This window comes from Acomys minous (genome assembly GCF_964271855.1).
Source record: "Acomys minous genome assembly, chromosome: 4".
NCBI classification, from domain to species: Eukaryota; Metazoa; Chordata; class Mammalia; order Rodentia; family Muridae; genus Acomys; species Acomys minous.
This window is the reverse complement of record NC_140486.1, coordinates 25312506-25332181: the sequence shown is the minus strand read 5'-3', so window position 1 is coordinate 25332181 and position 19676 is coordinate 25312506. Positions and strand designations below refer to the sequence as shown.

At 41.1% G+C, this 19676-nt stretch overlaps 1 protein-coding gene across 1 annotated transcript; it reads right to left on the bottom strand.

Moving 5' to 3' along the window:
* Positions 1–4309: 4309 nt before the first annotated feature.
* On the bottom strand, positions 4310–7488 carry SPINK7 (serine peptidase inhibitor Kazal type 7). Its single transcript, XM_084778804.1, has 4 exons — positions 7343–7488; positions 6381–6406; positions 5783–5907; positions 4310–4561 (listed from the first exon to the last, which is right to left on the bottom strand). Exons 1-4 carry the CDS (start codon positions 7464–7466, stop codon positions 4516–4518), a joined length of 321 nt encoding a protein of 106 aa, XP_084634930.1. The 5' UTR covers positions 7467–7488; the 3' UTR covers positions 4310–4515.
* Between the last annotated feature and the right edge of the window lie 12188 nt (positions 7489–19676).

Genomic DNA, 19676 nt, shown 5'->3' with positions numbered 1-19676 from the left:
CTCTATGAAAATCCCACACCAGCACCAGGCGTGGTGGTGCACGCCTTTAATCCCAGCACTCAGAAGGCAGAGGCAGGTGGATCTCTGTGAGTTCGAGGCCAGCCTGGTCTAAAAAGTGAGTCTAGGACAGTCAAGGCTACACAGAGAAACCCTGTTTTGAAACAACAACAAAAACAAAAACAAAACTAAAAAACAAAACAAACAAACAAACAACAAAAACAAAAGGAAAAAGAAAAAAAAGAAAGGAAAGAAAAGAAAAAAAAAGAAAACCAGATACCTTTCCCACCTCAGAAAGCCTGCTGTGGTCGCCATGGGAACTGTCCATGATGGTGACAACCTTTCCTGCTTCAGCCCATTGCCTTCACAATGAACTCTTTGTAAATTTTGGACACATTGTAAACTTTATTATCCCTTAAGGCAGAAAAGTGGCTGGACCTCTGCCTGAGAAAGCTCCTGCAACTCAGCTGCCCACCCAGTCCACCCCACCTCTGTAACTGCAGTCTCCAGCAGCTCAGTAGGACTCATCTCAGATTATGCTAATTTGAGATGAGAAGTCTGGACAAAACCCCACCAATCTCTGAGCTTCCCCCCAGTTTAGGCTTGAAATCCCACCTATTCTCACTCTGGAAATCCCTGCCCCAGAAAACCCCGCCCCCAGTTCCCTGCTGTTTTCTCCCAGGAGCAGAGGCAGCCACCCCTGGATTCGTCCCTCCAATAAATCTCTTTTAAGATATTCATGACCTGCTGTGACTCTCTTGTCAAAAGAAGAAATGAAGAAGGAGTGGAGTGTTTGCTGCTCCTGCAAAGGATAGAAGTTCAGTTGCAGTGGTGATGGCGGGAAATTCACTGCTACCTGTAACTCCAGTTCCAGGAGTTCCAAATCCCTCTTCTGGTCTCCATGGAAACCTGCAATTATTGCACACACACACAGACACACAGATACACACACACACACACACACACACACACACACACAGAGAGAGAGAGAGAGAGAGAGAGAGAGAGAGAGAGAATAGCAAGAATATTTTTTCATTTCTCATTGCACAATTGTGTTGGGTGATTCTGTACTCACGGATTTTCTTCCTAAGTATGTTCCCAAACTTTGCAGAAGGAATGTTCATGACTAGCCATGAAGGAAAAGTGAAACTGCCAGAATGAGGAGACTAGAATAACATGTGAGCATCAGCGGGTCATTTGTTTCTTTACTACAGGCTCAGTGGCAAGTGGGTGCACTGGCTGAGCTACTGCAAGGAGTGTGTGCATGGTGAGCATCATGATTATGGGTCAGTTTCTAAGAAAAGTAGAGGTCAGAGTCAGTTTCTGCTTCCGTGAGAAACTCTGCTGGAGAGCCACAGTTCCGCTGCATTGGGTCAGATGGACCTGTACCTTCACCAGCTGTTCTTGTTAACCCATTCTTTTATGTTCTTTGGTGACTTTGTTCTGGGACTTCCCCTATAAAAAAAACTGGTCCATGATTTTCGGGCTATATACCAGATTCTGTCCCTATCAGAGCTACCAAACTTAAATATCCAGCCGTGATGGAAAAAACAAAACAAAACAAAACAACAACAACAAAAAACAACAACACCTGGTCATCTTTGCATTTAGCTACACATCTTCGGATGAGAATATCTCATCACCTCAACTTCAGGTGAGTCCACCCATTGAAGATTGGAGTCTTAGAGAAGGAAGGTGTCGTAGGTAGCATTAGGAAAGCAGCTGCCTACTTCCTGTTTTCCTCTAGGTTCTTAAGGTGCATTACTAAATATCCTAGGCAGGCCTAGAACTATTGTAGCCCAGATGGTTCTTGAACTAACAATATTCTTGCTTCAGCATCCCAAGATTTCAGCCACACACCACCATACCTGACTGACATATTGGTTTTCAAAGCTCCACTGATCCCAGGTGGACCCATAAATGCTAGACATCAAAAATTTCTTCTAGGGGCTAAACAATGCTACCAGCACAACAAACTCTTGTCTTTAAAGATGAGTCACTATTTTATATATAGTTTTAAACTATGAATATAAATATATGGGTATACTTTTATTCATATATTCATGAATGTATATTCACATATAGATAATGAACCACATATATATGGTTTTACAAGTGTCGCATTTGAAATGAAAAATTTCTCATAAATATGTCATAAGCGAGAAGAGTTTACCAATCTGATTTGAACCAGTTGATTATGAACCTGTAATCTATTCTTCCAATTTGATCCTTTCTTTGATGAAAGACACTAATTTATCTTATATGTAAAAGGAAAGTCAGTAACAAAGGTATGTGGTACCTCCAGGTATTGTGTTTAGCCTTGATTCCACATGTCCTGGGTAAATACTGGATGTCATTTTCTTTTCTTATCTCATTCCTTCTCTTCCTGGTTTATGTTGCATTTGCAGGCCAGGTAGCATATACTTATTGCAGGGTCCACCCACATCCTAGAACTGAGGCTGGCTACTAGAAGGTTTTTGCTACCTGAAGGTCTAAGACGTTGATTGATATACACAAAAACTGAGGTTATGTGTCACATGGAAACCCTGTTTGTTGCACACAGTGAAAAACTCAGGTTTAGGGTTCCAACAAATTGTGTTGATGCCATTTACTCCTCCATTTTCCAACGGAGAGAAAAAAAAACATTTCAAAACCTTCAGAGGTTTAGTCATTAGGAGAAGGGTGTCCATATAGAGTAATATTAAGAAGAAGAAAGTCATATGTGATACATAGCATTGCTGAAATCAGTGTTCCTATTTGTAAGACCTTTTCTAAGTCTTCTGAATGACACAGATTTATGTGACATTGTCTGACAAGTATATGACCAAGATCACAAGAGAGACTGTCAGTGACGTAAGTAGAAATCTGATTTCTTGGGCTCAGAAGTTAAGGGTACTTGTTGCTCTTGCAGAGGACCCAGGTTCAGTTCCCAGGACGCACATCGCGGCTCACAGCCATCCAGAGCTCCAGCTCTTGGGAATACCATGGCCTCTTCTGAACTCCTTGGGTACCAGGTAGACAGTGTATAGACATAAATGATCCAGACATGATATTCAGCATTGTTGTATTATCTTTTTAACAGTAAATGGATATTCTTGCCAGTTCATCAATAGAAAGGTTGTAATCACAGGCCAGTGGCTGCTGTTTCTTGTACCTATATTAGGTAATTAATCAGTTCTAGTAGCATTTTACACACATGTACAGAGAAGCAAAACATCCAAGTTACATGAAAAAATTATCCCTGGCAGAAGTGAATCAAGGTATGAAGTTCTGCCATCTTCCTTTGACTCTCATGCTTCAAATGACTCTTCTTTTGCTCTCTTGTGCGGTCTACATAGTGCTATATACTTTCCCCATCCAAACACTTTGAAGACACATTTAGAAGACCAGCCAGTGGGTAATGGTGTTTCCCACCTTAGAAAGTGTCCCATGGCTTCTGACACTGATAGAATGTGAAAGCCAGGGACCTGGTCACCACCTAGGCTTGCCAGATGGGTAGAAGAAACGTGATGCAGAAGCCTGGGTGACATACACCAGGCGGTGAAGACAGTTCAATTGTTCCATGTAGACATCAAAATACCATGATGGAGGATTAGATAGTATTCCCTGATCTCTAAAAGTTGTGGGTTCATCTTCAAAGCCTGATGAAAAACATTTATCTTTTTTCTTTTGTGTTAAACAAACAAACAAACAAGCAAAGCTCTCAAGGAATAAGCTCACTTCTGAAGTGTTCTGCCTACAGAGTAATCAACTAGCTTTATCCTGTACATTTTTTACTTTGTTTATTATTTATATATGTTACATAGTATGCATGCATATTTTGTGGGGGCATAAAAATATCTGTACTTATATATGTTTAGATATATATAGGTAAGTAATAAATATGTACATTATTAATGTAGTAAGGACCTCCACATTAATGTTTGAATTTTCCCATGGGGAAACTTTGCCTTCTATGTTCTATGACAGATTAGCTCAGAAGCTATGGAATGCTTCAAGAAAGAAATGAACAACCACTTCTCTGTGAATGACTTTTCAGAGTGGAAGAAGTTTGATTTTTGGAATTATGGAAAAGAGATGGAAGTGAACACTGGTATCATCCCTAGACGGTAGTTCCAGGCTGGAAGGGGGGAACAGTGAACTGGCAGTCGTGTATCTCTGTGTGGACATCTTGTGTGTTGTGCAGGTGTGTTTGTTTTTGAAAACCACTCAGTGCTCACTGTTCAAAAGCAACTATTGTATATTTCTCAAATTATTTTATACTTGAGATACTATACATCACTCATGAAGCAATTACAAAGAGAGGTAAAAGTGGACTTTCTGGAGCATTTAATTTTTTAAAATTCAGATGCAAAAGAAGGTGCTTCGACGGGACGAATGCAGGGTCTTTCAGCAGTCAGTGAAGATGACTGACTCTAGATCCGACCCCACAGAACCTCAAAGAAGAGAAGTCCATCAGAGCCCGCACGCGATGCAGACGGTGGCGGCATCACCGTTCTCTCTTTGTCCATGGAGAAGTTAGCAGTGCCCTTCACGAAGAAACTGAATTTTTCCATTACTTCTCCTGAGGGAAGCCATAAGGAACAAGACTGAACAGAAGCATAAGCATACAAAAATTGAAAGGAAATATGTCTTTTATAGCTAAGAACAAGGCTGTGAAGTAGAACCACTTTTCACAAGAGGGAGGATCTGAGTCCCCAACATTATGGTATCGCCACAGAGCACAAGGTCTTTGCTTCAGTCACGATTCTAACCCGTCTACTCTGATCCCAGAGGTGGGAAGATCACCCAAGGTGTTGGAAGAACAAAGAAGACTCCATAAAGGGAGTTGAGATGGCCCAGCTCCCAACTCTTAGTGGTCAGTGGGGCAGTGATGGAGCAGGATACTGCACTGCTGAGGAAGCCCTCCACCATGTCTCCCTCTCAGGGTCTCATGTCCTGAACATGCCGAGCTTCGTGGTCCAGGGCTGTATATAGACCTGTGCTAAAGAATGTTTCCTTCTGTGAAATGAAGCTTTCCAAGCATAAATGTATATGTAGACATGTTCTATGGGCTCAGGCCTAACTTTTTACTCTAACAAAGATGAAAACACAGGGCATGAAATAAGTGTCCCGATGCCAGTAGCTTAAAAAGCAATGATAAAAAGTGAATTTGGTGTAAGATAGCAAGTGCTAACTTGCATCTTACATTTTTAAAAGGTGACATCTGCCTAGTGACTATTCTTCTAAACACTGTGCAACCCAAACGAAACATCTAAACTAAATGTGTCCATGGGATTTTGATCCAATAATGACAGCCTGTATCCTTCATTTTAGGGAAAAGGGAACCCAATCATATTTACACTGCCTTTTCTCCTGAAGACTCCTGATACCTACTTAGAGCCTATAGGACTAAAGGCCAGATTCATTAAAGTTGTTTGGGATTTTAGAAATCATGCAGGATAGTGGATTTCAGCTATTTACTGATCTCTCTTAAAACAGGAAGTTGTATGCAGCCCTCTTCTTAACATATGTAAAACTTGGGCTTGGGGGCCACCCCAAATGGCCACTTTACAGGGACAAATATGAGTTTGAAAACTCAGGAGCTTCCAAGTGTCACAATAACCGGAGATCTGCGGGTAGGATGGGGCAGTTCAGGTTGGCAGAATTGCTGGCCAATTTTTGTTCCCACCCTCTGTTCTGCATGGCAGTAAGTAGACTATAGTTAAGAGAGACCCTGGGAAGGGGAAGGATTTGAGTACAGAAACTTGTTCCCAAACACATTTTAAAAAATACCGATACTCACAAGATCTCTGTACACAACTTGCATTTATTCCCATAGGTGATGTAGTCAGAGCCACAGACTGGCATGTTTTCAATGGGACAAGGTATGGCCACCACTGGGTACTTCTTGTAAATGTCACAGTCCACCTAGTCAGACACAAGAGGATGTCCTAATTTTTTTTTCAAGTGTAACTATCTCAGGTCAACTAGACACACTACAAGAGCTAAACAAAGTCTCTGTCATCCCAGGTGTTCAGATGCTGTTGAAATTGCTTTTATATAGAGAGGCATTACCATCCTGAGAAATGCCGGTGGTGCCAGTGCCCTTCCTACTTTTTAATGCCACACTTGTTGAGCAACCGCTCAGCACTTCTGAGCCAGACAACCAACTTCAGCGTTCCATGAATTCCCATTATTTAGTGTTTAGGACACTTGGATGGGAGAAGTTCTGCTCTACTGCCTGTTTACAAGCGCGGAAACCTTTCCTTCTCCTCTCTCTGTTTCCTCTCTTGCTTTCCTTACACATACAGCATGGGCTGTGTATTGATCCTTCATGAATATTTGTTGACTAAGTGACAACCAGTAGAAATTGAAATTAAAATCTTGTTCAACATACTTACCGTTGCTAAGGGGTGGCTGATAACTTCTGAAAGACAAGTACAACGGAAGCATTAAACACAAAGCAGAACCTGGGATTTCACTAATCAGTGCAGCTTTCTCCTTCAGTTAACGGCTTTTCATTTCTCCTGGCAATGAATCCCAGCAGAGGCCCCAACATTACTCCCAATCATGCCTGTTTACTTAGGAACTCAAACGGCCAATGGGTAAGCCCTTGAATTAGGAAGGCAAATTTATTTATTCTTTTTAGAGCTTATGGTGTATTTGATAAAGTCAACTGTCACTGAAGCTTTATCACAGATACACTTTCTCCCCTCATCAACATAAGAATTATAAAGGGCTGCATTTGGTATGCACACCATTAATCAAGGCACACTCGAGACAAAAGCAGGCAGATCTCTGTGAGTTCAAGGATAGCCTTGACAAGTTCCATACATAGCAAGTTCCAGGCCAGCTAGGACTACATAGTTAAGCCCTGTGTCAAACAAACAAACAAACAAACAAACAAACAAACAGAAAAGTAAATGGATGTCTTTAATGTGTCACAAATTTATTTTAACTACACATCCTTTCACAATTTAAAAGCTGAATCATTAACTTGAGAAGTTAGAGACGTGTTTTATTTCAATTCTACTATATGGATCCGTGAGGACACTTTTGGATCTCTGCACTGAGGAACAGCCATCTCCTGACACAGCTGCAAGCATCCTCATGCAATAGAACATTCCAGAGAAATCAGGACCCTTTTTGTCCGTGGGAGCCTTCCTTGCAAGGGAAGGCACTAAATCCTAGTCCCTCAAAGTGCAGCCAGAACCATGATCCTTCTTCCCAAGCAGCTATGTTTCTCTCACTTTAAATCCTCTTGATCAGATATTTATGCCAGCAGCTTAGATCCTAGGAGAAACTGGAAAAAAAAACCTATAAATCTTCTGAACTGTATGTGACACTGTGTAACCCAACTCACCTGAGCTGGTGCAGAAATATGTTGCTGTGAAGAGCAGCAGGAGACCCCCAATGAGCTTCATGGTGGAGAGGCCTGTGATGCGGAGGCTGGTGGACTGAGATTGGCTTGAAACTGAATGGGCCATGCACTAGGAGAGAGCTCATGCTTATATGGTGAGCCTTGGTGTCTCCTCCTCCCCTGTGAGCTCATCCAAAGTCAGTGTTGGAGCTGAGAGGCTTGTAAAGCGTGTCACACCCAGTGATGCTGCAGCACTTGCCAGATAATTACTGTGTCCCTTCTCAGTGACAGGTAGGTGATCTGAGGGGAGTAGTATTTTTCTGTCTATTGCGTAACTGAAGACTGTTACTTACACTAAGCTTTCCACAGAGGAGATTAGGCATGGCTTTCTTGCCTTAGATATGAAACAGAATATCGCATGCTTAGTTTATTTTACTCAATGGACGATTTTAAACACAAGTAAGCAGCCATGGTATACCTACATTTATTTTAGGCCCCTGGGAAAATAACATTTTATTTTCAAAGCAATGAACCTATTAAGCATGCTGGGGGCTTGCAAAGTAATAGATTTAGCAGTTATGAGGTTTGGAGAAAAGTGTTGGCATTTCCTAGCCACGTAGTCTTGAATAAGTCATTGGTGAAGCGGTGAGCCTGTACCAGCCAGGAAAGCGTGGCCATATGACAGTGACTTGTAATTTTGAGATTTCCATAACTTAACACTTGCACTTCTATGAGTGGGTGGTCAGGTGATGTGGCTGCATGGATATTACTCTGATTTACAAATGAACAAAGCAGTCGCTATTTAGAATAGCGTGAGGTGAAGAAACATTGTTATTTAGAATAGCGTGAGGTGAAGAAACATTGCAGAGGGTGTCCCTTTCCAGCTATGAAAGAAATGCTCCATCCCAGAAGAGATGCCCTGTTATTTCCCTACTCTGGCACATGGCTATTGTGGGCTCATGGTCTTTTCCTGTCATAGAGAATATGGAGTGGATATGGTCCTTCTTACCTTGTCACCTGAAGGTCAACATGAGAATGATTACAAGTAGTTGACAAACAGCAAAGTGACTGCCTCGGAACCTGAGGGTCACCCCTGTCCAATGGGGACCTATCACTAGTCACAACAGAGTTACCATTGACATGAAAGCCTGTTCTAAAACTGGGTGCCTTAGAATACATTGCTGTCATTGTTAATATTCAGTGAGCAGACAAGAGTCAGTACTTGGGTTGTCCAGTACTGCCTTGTCCAGGCACAAATATCCAGGTGCCTGCTACTTGTCTACAAAGCTCAAGGATGTGTGTGAAAACCGAGAACGCAGTAGGATACAAAGCCCATAGTTTAGTAAGCTTAAGTTTGTGTGTTCTGAAACATACTATATACAAATGATATTAAACTAATTGTAAATGACATTGCACCACCTTAAAATTTAGACTTTTACATATTTTGGAGGAAGGCAATATAATTTTGTTAAAAGCATTCCTGTTACATACTATGGGTCTCATTTGAATTGTTCATTGAAAGCCATCAAATATTTTGGTTACCTTTAAAATACATTAGTCTTTTATCTTTGAAACATAACTAATGTTTGACCCATGGGATATTTTGGACTGTTAAGTAAAACACACACACACACACACACACACACACACACACACACACACACATGCACACGCAGATGCACACGCGCCCACACACACAGGAGGAGGGTTGTATGTCATGACAATTTTTTGTATAGAAATCACAGAATAAAATTGTACACACATCCAAGCTATAATATATATGCACATGTAATCTGTATATGTATATATATATACATGTGGAAATATATAAAAGTACATATATATTATAGTTCTAGGATCATCTGAAGGATACAGCATGAGACTAAAACACAGTGATTTACAATGCCATTAGGAGCCATAGTAAACCCAAGGTATATAAAGCTGTACCTGAAATAATAGAGTAATATATTGCTTTATAGTAAACTTTCTTTTCATGTAAGCAGAAGGAGTAGTAAAATAATCGAAAATATAATATAAAATACACTAGTTATTAATTATGTATTCATCAGGTATCATGTCCGTATATAATCGTATGCAATGTGCTTTTATATGACTAGGAGTGCAGTCTAGCTGAATACATTTCATCATTACAGTCTCATCACTATGAAATCCAACTAATATGTACCCCATGGGATTAAAATCAACTAGGTATTCGGGATATTTTCAATTTCACTATATTCTTCTTGAACTACCATCCTATGTACACCATGTTGTTAACTAAAACACCAATATCTAAAATATGACAATATATGATTTGTGTGTGTGTGTGTGTGTGTGTGTGTGTGTGTGTGTGTGTGTGTGTGTGCGCGCATATATGTGAATGGGTGCACAAGTGTCCAGAGCTCTATCAAGTTCTAGGTTCATAATAAGATATTGAATGTGGTAGTTAATGTGGAATACAATTTTCATGACAATACTTTAAAGAAAGCCATTTATTGCCTTAATGTTACCAGTTTGTAATTTGAAGACATATAATTTTCCTAAGATTAGGATTTTTAATTACTGGAGGATAGTATGCAGAATTGAGTCACAGGCAATAAGTAATGGCTCTGATAAGGGCAGTTGTAAGTTCTACTATGTAAGTTGGCTATGAAAGATTATGGATGATGAATGTCAACATAAAGCCCTCATGTTTCAAAGAAAGCTTGTATTTTGTTTTGTTTTTGATATTGCAGTTTTAAAACACTTTTTTTATATCGAAAAGAGAGTAGGACTGAGAGTGGGGGTGATTGGGATGGTGTGGAACTGCAGGTTTACTGAGTGTTCTTTTGGACATCTGAACATCAGGGGAAAGAGAGATGGTAGAAACTTCGGCTTCATTCAGCAGTCTTGTACATACTGAGTGTCCCAAAGCCAAGGGCAAATCCAAGACATGCAGTGGCTAACTAGAACCCTACAAAGGGAAGAAGTAAGGCGAAGGCATAGAAGAGGCCATCCCCTCTGCCACGGAAGACAGGTGATTAGGTAGGTAGGTGAGCGAGGAGACTGCTATTTGGAAAAATGATGAAATTGACCCCATCGTATTCTGCTTTTGACAGCAGAAGACTTGAGTCATACTGTGGCTTCAAGAGCTTTGGCACCAACATTGATGGAAGTATGTCAGATCATTCAAAATGGACATAAAAACTGATGGCCATAAAACACAGCTCCACTTTGCTGAACATTTCTCTCAAAGTCCATATGATGCTGAGAGGAAATTGAAGGACAGTGATTTTATGAATGTTGACTGAGTACACCTGTGGTGTCCAATAAGCATATCTCTGTGTTAGGGATCACCATGGTTTGAAAGAGAGCCTTGTGTTCTAAAAACTACTAGACTCTGAAAGGTCAAATTTCAAACAAAAAAATTGATTTCATGGGTGTGGAGAACGTAATTAATAGTTTATGTAGGTTATGGCTAGGAGGTAAATGTCAGATTTAATTTCTCAAGGGTGGGGCTGAGTTCATGCTCCTCTGCGTGTTTACAAAACCACAGCAGAGGGGGATGGGTGGAGAGCAAGTGTGGGGAGGAGTGAGGTCAAGAGCTCGGGGGTGGGTTTGAGTTGGTTTTGGAAACTACTTCTGTGAAGTAGGAGTTTTCTGCTGACCCATGAACCACATATCTGGGGAAACAGTTCTGGAATGGGAAAGCAGCTCATTTCAAGCCCAGGCCAGTTTTTTCATTCCCCTCTATGCTCCCTCAAAGGAAAAATCTTGAACTCTGTAAGGCAACCACTATTTTGGGACCATGCAGTGGGAGAAAGTGTATGACCAATGCATATAATTTTAAAAACCAAGACAAGAGTTTTGGAGTCTTGCATGTTTTTCCCAACTAGATTTGGGGTAGCCCAAGGAAGAGCAGGATGGCTCGCTAAAGGGTTATGTTGGGATAAGGATTGAATAAGATGATGCTGGGTCAGTTACTTGGAGGGACATAAGGGGAATTACATCACACATGGGCTTAATCCAGGAACAGAACAATAGCTAGAGCAGTACACTGTCACAAGCTAATTTTAAGTAATTAGCATTACTGCACCTGTACTCCTCTGCATTTGAATTAGTTCATTTCAAACTTCCAACCAGATACTAATAATTACTTTGTTTTAGCTGAGATTAAAAAAAAAAAACCCAAACCAAAGACTTTAAAACAGTAGCAGTTTAAGCTAAAGAATGATACATTTTAATTTAAATTTTCTAATGTAGTGGCTTTAAGTGTGTAGCAAAAGAGGTAGATTTGGAGCTCCACTGAACAGTGAGATAATAACAGCAAAACTGATAGAACCAAAGTACTTAGGAAGGAGAGCTGGTGTCATCAATGGGTGGCAGAAACCGGTTGGGCCAGCAAAGTGTGTGGCAAACACCTGGAAGGAGAGAGGATCCCAGTACCAATGGCTCCTGCCCTGTCCCAGACCCCTATCTACGTAAAGAACAAAATAGCAAAACAAAGTGTCTTTTATTTCCTTGAGCTTTCTGCTTCCTCTACCTCTACTGAGATTAACTTGGAAAAATCCATCCTTGGGGACTGTAGCTATGGCTCAAGGATAAAGCAATTGCCTGTCATGCATAAAGTTCTGGGTCCCATGGCCAGCACTACACAGAAGCAAACCCCACTCCAGAAAACTAACATGTCAAGTGAAGGAGGCTAAGGAGTGAAGCGACCAGGGAGAGGCTGGTGCTCTGCAGCTTATTCTATTCCCTGTTCTTGTTGCTGTCTCATCACTGGTCCACAGCCCCCAGAGCTCCTTCGGCTTGACACCCAGCAGGCGTACCACCTAAACTCCCAAGGCCATCTTGGGACAGTGTAAAACTGTGGCCACGCATTTAGCTGAGCTAGCTCTGGTCAATGTTTTTCTTCTTTTCCCTTCATTGTGGGTCTACTTCCCACTCTGGCTCTCTTTCCTTTCTTTCCCTCTCCTTGTCTTCTTGTATATAGCCTCCACTGTGATTATGCCTTTGTATGTTGGGGCGACAGTGCCTTAAAGAGCTGAACATGTGTATTCTGGCCTTGTGTGTGGCAGGACTGTTTGCAGTTGCTTATGGAAATAGGGAGTTTGTGTAACCAAGAATCCTGTGTATTGGCTGCATTCAACTTCCTTTGAACCTCTGATGATAAATTGTTGAGGGATTGACTGGTCATCTGAAGCTTTCCTTGAGGCCATGATGCATGGAGAAGCAACACAGCTCCTTCTCAAAGCCAGGAATATGCTTGGCAGAGCTGGTAATGGCCTGTGGCCAGGGGCTTAGGGAAGCTGCAGCTTCCTGAAAACTCATCTCTTCCCACCATTGGGACTATGATTATCATTCTCAAGGCTACTTTGTGCTAGGTCTGTAAAGTTTTGGGGATAGCCTGTGTTGCCCTTATGCAACATTGTTTGACTAGCTTCTTGCTGACTTTTCCCCTATTGTAGGATAGTTTCTCCTGACTCCCATTTATCTCTCAAAAATAGTACATAAACTGCTGTACTTCTTAGTAAGCTTGCTTGCCATAAGACATAGCTTGTGCAAGACCTCCAGTCCAAAGTTTTTACATTCTGTATCTTCTGTCTTTTCTTTCTCATCACCTGGCACCTCTCCATCAGGACCCTATTACTGAAGAATGACCTTCTGGTCCATGTCAATAAATAGTTCCCAATCATGGGACAAGAGGATGGGAATGGGCTATAGCAACAAATTTTCTTCTGATTCATGTCACATATCTGGATATTGGTTGACATGTACACAGCTGCCAGCAATAATTGATAAAAATCACACCTACTGTGCTCAGAGCTGAAAGAATGCTTATAAGCCGAAAGTCAACCACCATGAGATAGTTAGGGCTCCTGTAGCAAAATACTCCCAAACTAAGGAGTATACACATTAGAAACTGCTTTGCTCACAGTTTTAGGGTTGCATCAAAATGTCGGGTTGGCTGGTTTATGTTGAGGCCTCTCTCCTTGGCTTCCAGAAGATGCGCTTCATGCCAGCCTTTGCATGCCTTACTCTCTGAACACATACAACTGCTCTATAAAGACACCAGTCCTACTAGGGTAGAGCCACACCGTTATGGCCCCACTTAACCTTCACTTCTCCTTTCTCAGATATGACTCCAGTCCCTCATTCTTCTAGTCCAACCTTCTGGAACTTCCAGAACATAATTATACCTTTATTTTTCTCCATTTCCCTCTATCTCTTGCCCACAATAATTACATGTTTTAGCCAGATTGACCTCTTTTACTGAAAATGCCAACAAATTAATTTTTTCCTGAGGTTGTTTTTGACTCACTCCATCAACAAACAGGTAATCTTGGAGACTGAAAGTGGGAGGAGTGTGACTCCCGAGTGCTTTATTTTTACCTCTGTACTGTGTACTCTCTTTAGCTTCTGAAGCTCCTTTCTATTGCTCCATGGGTGCCTTGGTCTACACGATCCTAAATTTTCCTTATGTGTGCATGCTTACGATAAAGTTTTATGAATTGAGCATAAAAGATAAATAACAATAACTGGTAATACAACAGAACAACTATGAAATACTATAATGAATATTATACAAGTTATGGTATTGTGTTGCATTATACCCTAATACACGGTGGTGTGCAATGACAGGTAAAGAGGAGATAAGGTGAATGGTATAGATATCATGATGTTATACTGCGTTGGTACCAAGTGTTTACTTGGACAGGAACAATGTGATATGCAACAATACATCTGAATGACTAATGGGACAATGGCCTGTATAGTGTGGTTATGCTGGAGAAATGTAGGACTCATATCCTGGTTGAGTTGGAGCATAATTCTATGAGATTGTATTACTTAAAGTAATACAATCTACTTAGAGTAGCATGTAATTTAAAATATATGAAGAGTTTATTTTAACCTGTGTAACATTTCTATGGCATAGTTGACTGGGACACATAAACCCTAGGAAAGGAAACTCTAGAGAAAAAGACACCATAGACCTCTCCACTACAAATAGAAATCCCAGACTTCCATGGGATTTTTCATACCCTTGCCTCCTGCTAGAGAATCATGTGGCCTATGCCTACCCACTCTTTATCTCAGGGCAGAAATCCTAGACCAGTGATTCTCAACCTGTGACACTGCACATCAACCCACCCCTGATGTTGAGACCTCTTGTTGCAAACTCTGCTCCCAGCTGACCATGTGTTCTCTTGCTCACTTGCATGCCTAACTTCTCCTGGTAGGGATCCTAGATGCCTGCTGCCAGCTTCACTCACCCCTGCCTCTGCTTAAGGATCACGGAGTCCATGCCTGCTCATGCCTCTTTTCCAAATGAAGAGCCCCCAAACCAACTGACAACGCCATCACCCCAGCTGCCTGCCTGAGAATAGTGGGCTCTACCTTGTCACATGCTGATACCCCATTCTAACATCAACCCTGAGTTCCCTAAGATTGAATTCTAAGTCCCATTCATCCAGAGAAGTTGGAAAAATGAGATTTAAATACCTATTAAATAGAATAGGGACCAGATGTCCATACTAAGAAACAGCACCAATGATTTAACTCCAGATGCCTCAGTCCCATAGCAAAGCACAAACAGCATAAATAACCAAGACAACATGTTTCCTCCAAATGTCATTGTTCCCAGATAAAAGCAAATTGAATGATGTACAAGAAAATTATTTTAAAATAGCAATAACATATATTTTTAAGAAACTCGAAAGTGATATTAATAAATCCTGGCATGAGAATCATGGAAGTACACATAAAAATTGAATGAAAAAATGACAATTCAAAATAAGAAAATAGAATTTAATAAAGAGAACGAATGAAGAAAAGTCAAACTTAAAACTCAAAATAAAAAATTCAGAAAGTCAAAAAATAAGCTCAGAGAAAAATCTCACCGATAAGTCATCAATTCTTGAGGACAAGAAGAGCCAGATCACCTGATGAAACAAAATGTTCAACATGGACAGAGAAGAAGGAGAAGAAACCTAACTTAAATGCAGAGGCAATATTTTCAACAAAATCACAGAACAAAACGTCCCTAAACACAGGAGAAAGATGCTTATCAAGATACAAGAGGCATACAGAACACCAAGTAGACAGGACCAGAAAAGACACACCCCAAGACATGATAGAATAGCCTATCTATTGCCTGCTCTTGGGACCCTTTTTCTCCTACTGGGATTCCTCACTAAGTCTTGGTATGAGTGTTCATACCTAGTGTTATTGCATATTTTTAGACACTGCTTGGTTGATATCCCTGGGAGGCCTGCTATTTTCTGAAGGGACATGAAGGGGTAATGGTCCTGTGGGAAAGAGGAGGAGGGGAAGCCTGGACAGAATGGAGGTAGGGAAACTACTTCTGGGATGTAATACACAGGAGAAGAATAACAGCAAAAAGAAAATAGATTTGGGCCTAGTTCCCCAAACAGGTCAGCTCTTTGCTTTTGGCTTCTCAGACACAAGTTGTGGTGAACATATGGGTGTGTTTTGTTTAAGATAGAACTGGACGCACCTGATTATAGGGTGGTGCTGGTCACACTTGAAAGATGAGGGTAGGCCAGGCCAGGCCATATGATTCAGGGTAGGAGCTATGGATGACTCGATATCAGTTGAGTTGGAAAGCAAGTTCAACAGTGTGGGCAATTAATCAATCACCAGGCAATCACAGTTATGTAAGGAGGCCTGTCAGCTCAAAGGATAAGAGACAGTCTACTCTGGAGGTAAGTTTTAAAAACTGTGTCTTGGGAACATATTTAGGTACCACCAGATCCTTGTTCCAGTGGTGATAACAATTTGATGAGGCTTTTCTAGCAATATAACAAAGCAAGTCATGAGTGAAGGCACTTTTTAATTACACTGGTGGCAACACTGAGTATGTGGTTTGAAGAAAAGAAGAGAAATCTGTTCTATAGTCCTCATATGCTATGTGATGGCATTCTTAGGCTTTTGGTTGGTAGAAATGAAGGTTTTGTCAGGTTAACACATTCCATAGTTTTTGAACCTGTTAGTTATAGGCTACTAAGTCTGACACAGATGTGGGCAGGATGGCTACTAAAGTAGCAAAGGGTAGCCCAAGATGAGCTGTAACTAGGTCCTAGACCTGCAATGCTCCAACTTCTCCGTACTTACTGAAGTTTTAGAGAAAGACTCCAGCATGTTTGCAATCATGATTAGGAAGACAACTCATACTTACCGGGGTCAGACATCTATATAATAAGGACAGTGGGTCATGGTAAACAGTGGGTTTGCAAACAGGTAGCAAACAAAGAAGATAAACAAAGTGGGTTGGAGGTACTAGGAAATAGATGTAGCCTAAAGAATGCCATTCCAGGTCTCTATAATATGGCAACAGGGAAAGGGAAGGAAAATGACATTGAATTAAGGGAGTCACCAACTGAGTAAAAGCCACACAAGAGACTAAATGGTGAGGGCGGTAAATAAAGCCAGAATATATGAAGACCAAACGGTGAAGCCACAGAAGATGGAGTGAGTTGACAAGATGTGTATATTTAGGGAATAGAGGAGAAGAAATTTAAGTCCTCAGCCTAGAAGCCATGAGAAGCCAGTCAGGACTAGGTGAGTGAGAGGAGGAAGCTTGTGGAAACTTTACCAAATAGGCAGAAGCATAAGATACAGAACTCAGGAGAATTGTATCTTGAAGTTTGCTATTTTTATTGTCCAAGTTGGAATTCTCACTGAATTCCACTCTTAAAGAGACAGTCTTCTCAATGTAACTTCCTCAGTCCCACAACTTCTCCATCTTGCCTCATTATGTTGCACATATGCAAAAATGGAGACATCCAGACCAAAACAACAACAACAACAACAACAACAACAACAACAAAAACCGTTAGTACATGTCTGTATTAGAATGCCTGGAGAAGTTACACAGAACACACAAGTCTATATTTATTAAAATGATGGGCTGGGAGATTTTACGTTACTGCCAATATTTCAGTAGGAGTTATGGGTCAGTTTAAATTATTTACTTCACCTTTAATTGCCTTTCGTAGGTCATATAGATTTCTTTTTTTCAGATTTCAGTTTGGTAGAATGCAGATTTTTTAAAAGTAGGTCCTTATGTTCCTCTGAAGCTCCTCAGTGTCTGTTGTAGAGTCTCCCTTTTATCTCTAATTGTGTTAATTTGTATTTTCTCCTTTGCTTAATTTAGCTAAAGGCTTGTCAATCTTGTCCAGAGAGACTATTAACTTTTTGTTAATAGTCTCTCTCTCTCTCTCTCTCTCTCTCTCTCTCTCTCTCTCTCTCTCTGTGTGTGTGTGTGTGTGTGTGTGTGTGTGTGTGTGTGTGTCACAGATATAGACTAGATTAAAATCAGTAAATGCAGGTTTTTAGGTGCTGTTCCTGGGCAGGTTCACTGATCCCGAAGAACAGGGCCAGGGAAGTCCATGAGCCAGGGCTAGGACTAGGAAGTTTTCTAGACCATGAGTGAAGGGGAACGGTCTATCAGCCGCAAGCTGGGTTTGTGGCCAAGAACAGTCAAGAGCTCAGCATGTAGGTGGGGATCTGCACTGGGCTCTTGGAGTCTTACAAGTGTGCACCACTACACATTGTTGGTGCAGTGCTGAAGCTCTGATCCAGGGCCCTGTGCATTTTAGGCAGGCACTTCGCACACTGAGCTACTTTCCCAGACCGATGAGTAGCATTTTTAAGACAGGGATAAAAGTATTGCTAAGCTTGTTTTATCACAGAACGATGGATCTTGGAAATATAGTACATACATTCATGAAGGAAGAATGCCGTAACAAAGTGACAAAGTAGAAAAGACATTAAATAATAACAGAATGTAAAAGAAGACTGTGACAAATAGTTATGGAAAGCTCTGCCTGGGTGCAGGGAGGGATGTTCTGCAGCTCTTTGGGGAAAAAAAAATCAGTTGCCCTTATCACTATAGGAAAGATCGTACATCTGACTCTTAAATATTTTTTTGGAGGAAGATGGCTTTCACTTGCCACCATGTTTTTTTTATATACATAATATGTGACAGGACTAGAAAGCTTACACTGCCTTTGAGACCAATAAAAAGACGTTAGCATCCAATACAAATAAGTTTTGAGAAAGGATATATTTTTTTAAGTGAAAAGTTCTTTGCTCCTCAACACATTATTTGAGTTGCCTTAGGGAATATGCTACTATTTGTATAAAAGAAAATAAAATTACTGTTACATGTAAATGTTGAAATCAGAAGATCCGGTTGAGGTAGGGTTAGAAAATGGATACAAATGGATAGAGAGGGTTGGTTTAATTCCTACAAGCTTCTCATTTTTCGCCCAGGATGACTGTCTATTAGTCCTGGGGGAGTTTTAAAGGTGTATATACAGAAGAAAGAAGGGGTTTGCCTTCCCTTGGGTAAAAACTAGGTAAAATCTAAAATACCAGTGGTGTATGGAAGCAGAGCCTGCTTCCCACACTGATACCCGTGGCTTGGTGACTGCCGTTTACAGACTGTGTGTTCTGCTTCTCACTGTGGAGCCAATCAACTGAAGATAGAAGGCTGAGAATTGAATCAGTCTGCTAAAAGGTAACTGTTTCATTGATTTGTTATTTTGGTTTTTGTTCTATTTGTTTTTTGAAAGAACGCATCACTATGTTGTCCTGACTGCATTTTAACTTACTATATGGAGCAGACTAGCTCCAATCTCACAGATAACCAACTGCCTGCCTCTGCCTCCTGAATTCTGGGATTAAAGGCACGTGCCACAATGTCCAGTGTATTGTTCGTGAGGCTCTTCTGGAAGGTCAACGTCTGGCACTTTCAGATAGCCTCTGAGCTCAGTATACAGATAGACTCCCTTTCTCAGCAGGAACCCCTCTCTACCTGAACCCTAGAAACTTTAAGGGGCATTTTATAGGCAGCAGAAAGACTACAAGCCCGGGCGTTTCTGGATGCGAAACCTGTTGAGCAAGCACCTGAGGATTCTTGGAGATCCCACCCTATGCTAATAAGATACCTTGGTGTCCTGGCTTTCAACCAATAACCTTTGACTTTTCCTGGAGACCTTCCTCCACACAGGGGATAATTAGGTATTGTTTTTCTTCCCTTAAGACAGGTCTGTTTTGGTACATGTAAACTAAGTACCCCTAACACCTCTAGTCCTAGCAAATCAGACACATTCGCTCTTGAAACCCCTCCCACTGCCCAAGGTCTATAAATGTCTCTAATTCAGGAAATAAACATCCTTTCATGTTCACACCATTCTTCCACCGTGACTGTCTGAAGCTCCGTTTATTCTTGGGAAAGGAGGGCACCAATCTTCCCTGGAGAATTGTCACTAGAGGGCTGAACTTGGATGCCAATCAAGCAGCTACATGCCCTGACCTCCGAGAGCTTCTA

Excerpts from the sequence above, each read along its gene's own strand:
- SPINK7 (XM_084778804.1), bottom strand. The coding sequence starts at position 7,466 with ATGGCCCATTCAGTTTCAAGCCAATCTCAGTCCACCAGCCTCCGCATC. Across the intron at positions 6,407-7,342 it reads ATATTTCTGCACCAGCTCAG|AAGTTATCAGCCACCCCTTA; the intron begins GTGAGTTGGGTT and ends CTTGTCTTTCAG. Across the intron at positions 5,908-6,380 it reads TCAGCCACCCCTTAGCAACG|GTGGACTGTGACATTTACAA; the intron begins GTAAGTATGTTG and ends GTGTCTGACTAG.